This window comes from Zophobas morio, unplaced genomic scaffold (genome assembly GCF_036711695.1).
Source record: "Zophobas morio isolate AGI-343-1 ecotype UQ-CSIRO unplaced genomic scaffold, CSIRO_AGI_Zmor_V1 ptg000046l, whole genome shotgun sequence".
Lineage (NCBI taxonomy): Eukaryota > Metazoa > Arthropoda > Insecta > Coleoptera > Tenebrionidae > Zophobas > Zophobas morio.
In genome coordinates this window covers 3,187,869-3,199,413 of record NW_026972151.1, presented here as the reverse complement: position 1 = coordinate 3,199,413, position 11,545 = coordinate 3,187,869, and the positions used below count along the sequence as shown (strand labels likewise).

At 34.5% G+C, this 11,545-nt stretch overlaps 2 protein-coding genes and 1 non-coding gene across 5 annotated transcripts; 1 reads left to right on the top strand and 2 right to left on the bottom strand.

Annotated features, from left to right (window-relative positions):
- Positions 1–11: 11 nt before the first annotated feature.
- LOC135142389 (ribosomal RNA processing protein 1 homolog) lies at positions 12–2,177 on the top strand. 2 transcript variants are annotated; one of them, XM_064074100.1, is made up of 7 exons: positions 12–266; positions 315–394; positions 447–587; positions 634–810; positions 861–1,291; positions 1,341–1,897; positions 1,960–2,177. In XM_064074100.1, the coding sequence occupies exons 1-7, from the start codon at positions 59–61 to the stop codon at positions 1,977–1,979; spliced, it is 1,614 nt and encodes a 537-aa protein (XP_063930170.1). In that variant the 5' UTR covers positions 12–58; the 3' UTR covers positions 1,980–2,177. The 2 variants fall into 2 exon arrangements, with proteins under 2 accessions (XP_063930170.1, XP_063930169.1); XM_064074099.1 differs by having other exon boundaries at positions 1,341–2,177.
- Positions 2,178–2,781: 604 nt separating this feature from the next.
- Positions 2,782–10,836, bottom strand: LOC135142396 (uncharacterized). 2 transcript variants are annotated; one of them, XM_064074110.1, is made up of 6 exons: positions 10,534–10,836; positions 10,353–10,482; positions 10,197–10,291; positions 3,191–3,427; positions 3,102–3,123; positions 2,782–3,051 (listed from the first exon to the last, which is right to left on the bottom strand). In XM_064074110.1, exons 1-6 carry the CDS (start codon positions 10,732–10,734, stop codon positions 2,876–2,878), a joined length of 861 nt encoding a protein of 286 aa, XP_063930180.1. In that variant the 5' UTR covers positions 10,735–10,836; the 3' UTR covers positions 2,782–2,875. The 2 variants fall into 2 exon arrangements, with proteins under 2 accessions (XP_063930180.1, XP_063930181.1); XM_064074111.1 differs by lacking the exon at positions 3,102–3,123 and having other exon boundaries at positions 10,534–10,833.
- LOC135142435 (U5 spliceosomal RNA) lies at positions 9,957–10,075 on the bottom strand. Its single transcript, XR_010282524.1, has one exon. It is a non-coding gene; the product is annotated as a U5 spliceosomal RNA (small nuclear RNA).
- Positions 10,837–11,545: the final 709 nt, after the last annotated feature.

Genomic DNA, 11,545 nt, shown 5'->3' with positions numbered 1-11,545 from the left:
CGAGGGTTGGTAGTGGCGTCCTTAAGTTGGCACTCTCATTTTTTGAAATTTCTACAAAATGGCGGTGCTCGAAACTACTGTCACGTCCAAAACACGTGAAAACATGAAAAAATCACCGAAAAACGACAAAAAACAGGTAAAGAAAGTTTTAGTGGTTGCTCAGGAGCTGAAACTTGCACGAGTTTTGGCCGGGAATAATAAAACAGCGAGGGATAGGGCTTTGAAGAGTCTGAAAAAATGGTTCCAGAACAGATCGAGCACAATACGTGAGTTTTAGCGGGTTTGGTGGGCTTTATTTAATTGTTTTCGTATAGCATTCACAGAAGATGACTTCCTGAGACTCTGGAAAGGGCTTTTCTACTCCATGTGGATGTCAGATAAGCCTTTAATCCAAGTAAGTAGATGCAAATGTATGTAATGGAGTCACTCAAGTGTTCATTAAACAGGAGGAATGTGCCGAAAATATCTCGAATTTAGTCCACTCGTTGCCGTTGGAGTCGTCTTTGCTGTTTTACAAGTGCGGGATGGCGCTTTTGATGAACGAGTGGTTTGGAATTGATCAATTGCGACTGGATAAGTTTTTAATGGTATGTGGATCAGTTTTTGTACTCTTCATTTATTTAATAATTGTAGTTTGTGCGACGGCTATTGAGACAAGTGTTATTTGTTTTAAAAAACGAAAATTGGTCAAGGGACTCAATTAAAAAATTCACGGAAATTTTATCAGAGACGATTTTGGACCCTCAGAGACAGAAACCTCTGGGGTTGTTGTTACACTTTATTGAAATTTATTTGGAAGAGTTGGCAAAGGTAATTAGTGAAATTAAAACTAAAATAAATTATTTTGTTGTTAATTTTAGGTATCAGAAGGCGAATTGCCACCTCATCACACGACAAATTTATTGACGCCTTTTATCAAACAGTTAGCTTTTAGTGATGACGCTCGTGTTATTGATCATATTAGAAAACACATTTTTGTATACTTAATCCGACAGTCAGATTTAGGGTTAGAATATGACGAAAAGTACAAAGCTTGGAAAAATTTAGGTTTCCCTGGTTCAATTGATGCTATGAAGAAAGTGGAACTTTCTGAGGAAATGTCAGATGAAGAGGAGGAGACACTACAGGAGGAAAAAGTGAGAGTGTATGATCCAAGAGCTGGGAGAGTTGATGTTGAACTCCCTCAGATAAAATTCCATTCAAAAGCGATTGTGAAAGCTTTGTCTGCTTGCAAATTTGAAAAATCGACAAATTCAAAGTCAAGAAAATGTATCACTGAATTATCAGAACAGTAAGTAATTTTTTATTGATTCATTTATTTATTTATTAATTGTTATCAGTTTTAAGAAAATGGCGTCAGGCATTTACCCCCTGGGTGTTAAAAAAGTAAAACTGGCGAATAACGATTATGACACTAATGTGAGAAAAGCCGTAAATCGGTTGGTTAAGTTTGAGCAAAAAATCACAGGCAAGAAAAAGCGAAAAAGGAAAATCGAGAATGGTGATGAAATTGAGTTGCGAGGCGGCAAAAAAATTAAACTAGACACAGGTCTGGCGCAAAAAATCCAAAACGAATTTCCCACTGTGTTAAAGAAAAAACGTAAAATTGAAGACAACTATGACAGCCCGCCCCAAAAACAACCCAAGCAGGAGGCAGTATTAGAAATAGAATCAATTTTCAGAAGGAATTCTGGAACTTGGTTGGTCACTAAGGCCATTCAAAGACCCAAAAACCAGTGGAAGGATCAAGCAAGCGCGGATAAAGGTGAAAACAAACACGTGTTTGAAGCTATTGACGAGGGAATTAAGAAACCATTAAAGGAAAAAATTCTTTTTCCAAAAAATCAGTGGGATGTTTCGAATGATGAAATGACAGTTGAGAACAGTTTCACCAGAGGTAGGTTTAATTTGTCTTCTGAATTGATAAAAAATCCCTTTTCGGTGTCTACTCCTATTAAGAAAGTGAAGATCAACACTAAATTGAATCGATCACAGGACGTACAAGAGCACCATTTTCAAATTTTGAGTTCGCCAGGAATTCCATATGATGCAAACGCAAAACCGGCAAAACCTTTGTTAAAAGCCACAGGGAGAAGTCCTATTAATCCTTTTTATTGTAATTAGTGAAGTTTATGTCACTTTATTTAATAAAATTGGTTTATATTTGTACAGTGAAATTGTCATTTATTTTCATGTTGACATTGTCTAGTGACAAATAAGGTGTTACTAAATTAGGTTGGTACTGCTTTACAGATTGACATTTAAAAGCGTGAACCGACGCATAACCTCAAAATGGGTGACCAAGTGAAGCAAATTTTACAAAATCGTTCCAACTTTATTAAACACTTGAACGACGACCTTGTTAAAAATGACGAGATCATCGAATCTACAGCATCCAGATTGAACGATTTGCAAATTACAACCGCCAATGTACAAGAATTAGGTAAGAAAGTAGAACACCCGGCGTTGATACCATTAGGGAAGAAAATCTACGTTAATGGCACCATCATCCACACCGGAGAATGCTTCCTAGACAAATTGGCCTTTCCTGACTCTTACACCACTTTGGAAACGTTAGACGACACCATACGTCACCTCGAGAACAAAATAAAAATCCAATCAGAGCTTCTACAAAAGAGTGAAGACGCCAAAACCCAACTAGAAGAACGAATTGCATTAATAACCGGCGGTACGAGCGACGAAGACGACGCCTCACCAAAACAAATAGTCACAGATAAAGGAGTCGCCGTAAAAGTAGGCGAGTTTTACGAAATCCTCGAGTTTGAAAATTAAAAACATTTATTATTGTGTCACATACAATAAGTCATTGATAAAAAATAATACGCACTTGTTCCTATACTATGGACGGATAAAATTACGATATCGTCGAAACAGTTGCAGTTGTAGCTTCTGTTCCGAATGACATGGAGTGGGGTACTCCATAGTAGCTCATCCCACTGGCATCGTCGAAACCGTACTGTGGGGTGTCGTCGGACGAGAGCCCGCCAGGGAGGGGACTGTCGATGCATTCAGAGATTGCATGGTTCCCATCTACCAGAAAAAAATAATTAGTTTGATTTCGAGGCAGATAGCGCTCTCACCTAAATTGTAGCGTTCAGTTATCTACGCAAGCATGTGAAAATTTGTTATTTACACATACCAAGAGTTTTAGTAAAATGGGGTTACTTACCCGCAAGTGTGCCAAGTCTTCAAGTCTGGTTAGGTCTGAGAGTTCAATGTAGAGGGAGTAGATGAGGATCCAGCCGTAGATGCTTATGGCTAGAAAAACTGTCCAGAGAAGGCACATCAGAATGTTGTAGGCGAAGATCAAGTCATTGACGATGGAAAAGAAGAGGTAGGCGAACAGGCGGAAGATGGTGAAAATGGCGAAGGCGTATAACCATGGCACAATTTTCTTTTCATATTCCTGGAAATTTAAATGATTTTAGTGTAACTCTTTATCAAATATATTTTTTAATAGGAATATTGTTCTTACGTTGACCTCCATCCTTGCCAACTTTTTTTTAATACAAGGAAACTAGAAATTAACGATAACCGAACTTTCTACCATAAACCGTTACGTGAAAAGTGATTTTTTTTTATTTTATTTCGTATAGATACAGGTGGAATAAAACAATTATTACTGTTAACATTTTCAGTTTTTTTTCCCACTACTGCGTTAACCAGAAATTCCAAAATTTGGGATTAGGGGGTCTAAAAAGTTAATATTTATTTTCAAATATGAAAATTTTACATATTCATAAATCTTGGACGTTTCAATGATATGAAATTATCATATTTATAAAAATAAAAATACATACGCAGAAGCGCAAGGGCACTCAGGAAAGTACTAAAATCAAAGCTGTCGTCAAGAACAACTAAGCAGTGATTTTAGAGGAGAGTAATTTTGTATAAAACTACATTCATACAGGTCAGAAAAATAAAAACTGGCGATATGGGAACAAATTTGTGACAGTTACAAATATCTTTGAAATTTATTTAAAAGCAAACTTGGATTCTGACTATGTAATTAGGAGTACAAAATATTTATTGAAATTCAGCAATAATTCTAATCGGTACTTTGGGCTATCACATTAAAAGACTCAAGTGGGAAAAAATGTAAAAAAAACCACCACCTGTTGAATTAAGTTGGTACCAAATAAAAGTCCTCTAGGGCTTATTTCTACATTAGCGGTTGGTAGACATACAAAAAACTTCAAATTTGAAATTTCATGACAAAAATATCAAAATAAAATAAACAAAAACAAAGCGTTTTGAATACAAACCATAAACATCTTAACCTTAATTTTTTTAACAATTGCTCAATAACGTAACAAATAAATGTACGTCGACTTCAGAAACCAGAAAGTCAACGAACATTTTAAAAACAACGAACAATGGAAAAGAAATAAAGGGGAAGAACCAGAAGAAAGTGGTTGGTTCCAGTGGAGGAAGATCGAGAAAAAGTGAATGCCAGAGAATGGAAAAATAAAGCGGAGGTCATAAAAAAATAGTGAAAAGACTGTTGTGCTAAAAACTTTGTGTTAATAAGTTTTCTAGCACGGATCTTCAAGTGAAATTTGGTAGAATATTAGACTAGTATTTTAAAAATCCATTTCGGTTCAATTTATCGTGTAGAACAAAATAATTATGGAATTACAACAAAAATAAATTCATTTATTCACGTTATTGACGTTTTAAACTGCCTTTATTAAATCCTTTGCAACCCTGACAAATAAGTTTTTATCACAAGTAAATTGTGAAATTTTTAATTCACTCATAGAAAAATAAAAACCAGCTTCCGGGACATAAACGTCTTGATAGTCATTCATTTTTTAGCAGTTTTCACAGAATTCACGTAGTTTACAATTTTCACTCAAAAGTTGCTGCGAGAATAAATTGTGCCCATCAAAAACTTGATTCTTTAGGTTCAATTTTTGTAAAATTAATTTTTAATTAATTGTGTTATTTCGTCAAAATTGAATAAAATATTGCATATTGCGATACTTAGCTCATTCGCTGTAATTAATGTAGGTAATTAACTATTACGATACAAAATGAACAGAAATTGATTTATAAAGTACTAGTCTGATACTCTACCAAATTTCGTCTGAAAATTCCTGTAAAAAACTTATCATGAACCAAATTTTTTTGAATAATTATTCTAACGCGCTTCTTAAATTTACCCAAGTATTATCGGAGAAATTTAAAAGGTGGAGGGTCTAACTTTCAAGGCCGCCATAGAATGTACCATGAAAGTCGCTACCCAACCAACAACAAACTATAGTCGACGCACAATGATTTTGAATTGTAAACGTGGATTCTGGTGATTTATTTTAGTAACTATTCTGTCACTTCATATTACGTACAGCTCATTCAGTCTTACTAACTTACCTTAATTATGATTAATTAACTCAAATAATTCTTGTCTGTAAAGTATTAAAATTCAAACGTCAATTTTGATAACAATTAGCAGGCTGACACCCTATGAAAGGTGAAATTACTATTAATACCGTTAATTTTTTTCCTAGTTTTTTTTTTTATTGTGCGTCGACTATACAAATTATTTGCTTCCCCAAAGAGACGATCAACATAATATAGTTCAGGTAAGATCATTGCAAAACCCCCAGAGCATAATCAAAAAAATGAATAAAAAAATAATTTGCATCTGATTCACTACTTGAATTTTTTTGCACCAAAGTCAACAGCTTTTTGTACATTTTTACCATTTATTAATGACTCATCTTGGAGAAATCAGGTTTTCTGATTATTCAAATCAACCACACTAAAGTTAGCCACCAAAAAAGAAATTAACCCAAATCGTATATGAGGATTGGAAAGTTCCGAACTCGCGAATATGAAGGTGAAGCCGAAATTTTAAGAGAAACGAGATTTGCTAATGCAAATTTACTCCTCTTTGCGTCTTTCATCATATACCTCTATGTATTTTTAGGGTTTTTTCAAATTACAAAGATTAGTAAAAAGAGATCAGTTAAAATTTACCCCGAAAGAGTGAAATATCTGTCACTTGGTAAGACTTTTTGAATAAACTGCTTTAAATTAAACGAAAGTATACCGGGTCACTTTTTTACCTCTGAACATATGAAAGTAAGTATGGGTTTATTAAAAAAAAATACACATTTGGGGGTACGCAACCTACTTGATTTAGAAACAAACACTAAATATCAACTTGTTTGAATTATTATCGTAAAATAGTTTTTCTACCCAATATGTGGAAAAAAGAAGTTATAGATCTATACATTTTGCAAAAGCCAGGGAGTCACTCAGGGATCCACACTAGGCCCAGTATTATTAACTCTTTTTACAAATGGTGCAACAAAGTCTGTAAACGGTAAGGTTTTTCTTTATGTGGATAATTTGAAAGTGGTTGGAGTAGTTAAAGACATAACTATTCTTCAGAAAATTATAAATAATTTTACGCAATACAATGAACATAACAATTGAAAAGTTAAAATGTTTTTGAACGATTTTTTCATGCAAAGAAAATCCAATTGCCTCTGACTATACTGTAAATAATGTAACAAAGAATCGTACCAAAATTCATGCCTCGTCATTGTCATTTGTACCACCACACGCAAATAAAATTTGGAACGATATGTACACACCATTGGGAATAATCAAATGAAATACATCTAGCTTTAAAAATTTAAGTAGTTTACCCTTTTTATCGGGTTCATTTTGTCAATTTACAAAAAATAGAACGCAAATTTTGCAAATTTCTTTACTTTAAAATATTAGGATCTATCCTTGTCAGCGTTATCCAAATAGAGTGCTTTTCTCTAAAAGGTACATGGGCGGAGTCAGAGATCTGCGCGTGGAAGTTGGCGGGAATAGATGATACTATAGACAGTGGCGTATCTTTTGGATATTGAATCTGGGGCCAATGTTATGTAGTACTAGAAATCACAGCCAAAAAAATGGAAACACAAATTTATTTTGTGAAAATGTCTTTCCTATGTTATAAAATCATAGGCGTAACAATTTTTTCCCAAAAAATCAAACTATACACTCACAATAAACCAAGAAAATTCTCCAAAGAGTTCTCTAACGCCAGACGCCACTGAAGATGAATCACCACGTGCTGGATTCTTTCACCCCGCAATGCCGAACCAAATTTCGTTTCTGCGCACGTTTATTGGTGTGTACCTTTTACAGAAAAACACTCTACCAAGCGTTGTAGTAATTAATTTAGTATATCTTAACATCTAGAAGAAATTATGTTTCAACTTTATTTTCATGTAAGATCCTTATTAACTCTCCATCATTATTGAAATATATATGTATGTTAAAAATTGAATGTACTGCAGTTTAGTTTAAAACGGTTTCCATTATTTCATTGTAAAGTTGTTCGTACATACCAATCAACATAAGTATGTATTTTCCAATTTTTAATTTGTTTAAAATATACAATGAGCTTAAAATGGAACATAGTAATAATTTTAGCGACTTATATCGTGATCCGGTGACTACTAACTTATTATTTCATTAATTATTTATTCAAGTTGTTATGATCTATATAGTCAAAAATTAACTGTTGTTATTATTTACTTCGTGAGAAATCATTTTTGTTTATATTATATCCTATTTGGACCTCTGGTCTGCTGAATGTCAATAAATATTATTATTATTATATGTAAGTATACGAAAATAAATTCTGTGGAAGATTGTGAAATAATTATTAAATGTTCGGCCGTGAGGATAATTATACAAACTTAAGAATTTAATTTTTGACACCAGATAAACCTTCGTTAAACTTACAGGAGTGCTAAAAAGTATGGACGCAGTTGAATATCTCGGGAACGGTTAGTTGGACTTTCTTCAAATTTAGGTTATACATAAAAATACTCAAGCATCATTAGTCAAATCGCCAATTTTTGAATAGACTGTTTTTTTCTGAATTCAGAACTGCAAAACATGCCTGAGTGGCCAGCTAGGTCACCCGATTTAACCCCACCTGACTATTTTCTATGGGGTTATGTAAAAAATCGAGTTTATGTCAATAGACCACAAAGCATCGAAGAACTCCAAGGAAGAATATTAAATGTGATTGCTGATATTCCCTCTACTATTCTAACAGATTCATTTGAAAACTTTGTGCAACGTATTTACTATTGCCAGGACGTAAATGGACAAATTTCGAATATTTGTTGTAAAATTATTGTTTTTTAAATGTTAATTTGATCTCTTTTCAATTGAAATTTTTTATTTAAATTTTTCAAAAAGCTTTTATAGTGAACCAAGACCTATAAGGTTATATGGCCATCATAAAAGTAGTTGACCGCAAATAAATACCCCCTTTGTGTGGTTCGCACTAAGCTTACCGGTTGGCAATAAATCATCTTCTAAACATTTCTTGCTCATATTTAACAGGGCCGGCTTTCAAAGAGAGTGGTTATTTCGGAACCCTCAGCGGCTGCAGGTAGTAAAGAAATAGTGGAGAGGTGGATTTTCATATTTAGTGAAAGCCGCCCCTGAACGAAACCACAAGAGCCGGTCGAGCTGCAGTGGACACGTTATTTACGACCCTAAAACCTTTTCTATTGTAAACAACTTAACTTCGACACAATGGGATGATTTTATGATGGCCATATAACCTTATAACTCTTGGTTCACTATATAACAATGTTTTTACTATTTACAATCGGAATATGTTATTTCTAAAATATTTTGTAAATAATTTGGAAACACCATTTAAATCAATCTGTATGTACGTGTAATTATGTATCCTCAGTTCTATCATTTTTACAATGATTGGCCACTAGTATAATTTTTGAATAAAGTGTCCTACGCCAAGACCATGACAGGTGATAGTATTGTCAAGGCTAGCTATGATTTTCTGACTTTCAGTATTTTTATTTTGAAAATTTATTTTACCATGTTGGAAAAAAATAAAATAATGCATGCGTTACGTTTTTGAATTAAAAAAAATGCACTATTTAAAAACGGAACATTTGACTACTAGTGCTATTTAAAAAAAAATCAAGTTAGCCATGCATCTCAAAAACAAATGAAGTATAAAGTTACTTTTTAACCACCTGTATTATGGCGATGCATATTTCGCAAGCCCCGACGCGATACGGTGTTATTTATAGAAATTGTTGTGATTTTTATAACCTTCATAATTTTATTTATCTAATTCTTTTAAAAATAATACAGAATTGCACATTCGAGGCTTATGGCAATAATTACTTGATTTGTTTCGTGATACAGGTTACAGGGTTATTTCTTTAATCCGCCGTAAGAGTTCGCCGGGTATGATGACAAACTTTTCAATTATTGTTAATTAAATGCTCCTTGTTTTATGGAATCGAATAAGCAAGAATAATGATTTCAAATGAAATTAGCGAACAGAAATGTGGGTGGGTATATGGTATATTCCACAACCCACAACGGTATATCAAACATTTACGTATAAGTAGGTATGTATTTTAATAACTTGCTGTAATATCTGTATTAATCACTAAAAATTACAAATAAAAACGTAGAGAAGAATTCCATAGGAACCCATGAGACCTACAATCACAGAATCACGAAGAAAGGATGAAATCACAAACAGGACAGGCAAAAACTACCAACAAGTAACCACCGGTGTTCCACTGACAACACTCAAAGTAGGCGTTGGAATTTCATTTGACACAAACGCCATGTCTGTTCTTATAACATCCATTTGGCACAAACATAACCTGTTATATGTTGTATGTTATAAGAACAGACATGCTGTTTCTGTCAAATGATATTTCAACGCCCACTCTGAGTGTCTGAGTGATTTTTCAAGTTGATCACCCGTTATATCCAACTTGTGCATAAAAAAGCTAATTAAAAAGGAACTAAAGGCGCATATAATTAGCGAAGAAAGATACATTAAAATTGAACACGGCGTCAACTTTACATCAACGATGCTCAAAATCAAACGATTATTTTTAGATTCAATCAGATGCCCAGCTTTCGCCGGGCAGACAAAAAATTGCTATAGACTCATTTGTATTGTTCCTCTCCACGGAAATCTTTAGTAAAAGGCGAAAGATTTATTCGCTTTGAAGAGAAACCAGAGTGACCCAACAAACCCTTCGATCGCCTATATTACAAGCCTGTCGCGACCCAGTCGCTATCCGTAACACCCAGCGCCACCTATCTCTCACCACCCCAATCAATCATAACAACAAACAATTATTTACCTTCCTCAAAGCGACGATCAACATAATACTGGTCACAAAAACAGCAATCGCCAGCAGAATCGAAAGGGCGGCGAACATTACAAGAGCATTACGAACTGTAACAACACAACATAAGCCACATGAATGAATTATCTGACACAATGAAATAGCACTCACCATGTCTGCTTCCTACAAAGATAAATTGATACGAAATCGCATAATAGCCTGTATGAACGGACCCTGGCACTGCCATTGCGTAGCAATATAGGTCAAAGCATGCTGTGATCACTGTGAATATCGACAGCAACTGAAAAAAGAAACAATCAATGAATGGGTTCCAGTGAAGGTTTGTACATACTAAGGAGAAGACAGCCATCAACACGGCTGCTCTCTGGACGTCTAGTATGATAGAGTCTGTTATCAGAGGCCTACGGTACCATGGGATCTTCAGTGACTTGATACTTCGGCTGCTCCTCAAGTTGGCGGTGCTTCGAGATGTAACGTGAGAGTAGACCGACGGAGTGCCGGTTGTTGGGGATTTTTTACCGTAGCTAATCATTTTTGGCGAGTTTTGTTCTTAGCTAAAATGGGTAATCATAACACAAGGATGACACATTTGACAAGTAAACAAAAAGGTGTGGCAGGTGTGGCAAACGTCAACAAATATTCAACGTTTGCCGCTGCCAACAAATGACGCAAAAAAAAACTAGGTGGAGAGCCTAAAGAAGCTAGAGGTATTTATTTCCAGTTTAATATATATGTAGTTGTCTACGATCGATTTTCATTTGCAGTCATTTTATAATTTAAAATTTTTTCAAAGGATACTAAATTTTTGTGTATGCAACCAACAATATACCAAGTGAAAATGCTGCCCATCATTGCTTCAACTTGCTCCCAAAATGACCTTTTCATGTGCATTAAAACTTAAAACATCTGTCCCGCAAAATTAAATTTTATAATTTTTCAAAACAGCAGGATTTGTTGGATTATACTTCAGGGACGAGGGAAGTTCTGTCGAAATAGCTTTCAACCGTTTTATTAACACATTTTTCTACCGCCCACGTTTTTTGGTTTTCTAATAGAGCTATTAACGCACGCAAATGACGTCACAGCAGTTCGTTAATAGCGGAAAGGCGTTCTTTAATAGATCTGGTGTAATTTAGATCGGTAAGATTGGTAGCAATGACGAGAAATGTCAGGTGAATGTCAGTGGCAAATCTAAACTTAAAATTTCCCATGTTTCCGGACGCGTAACTTCTTCGCAAGACATTTTAACCAATTTTAAATTACAAAAACTCGAATTGGTTCGAATTACAATTGTTGTTGTGAAAATTCGAACCTCAAATATTTCGTGGTTAGACCGACCCATC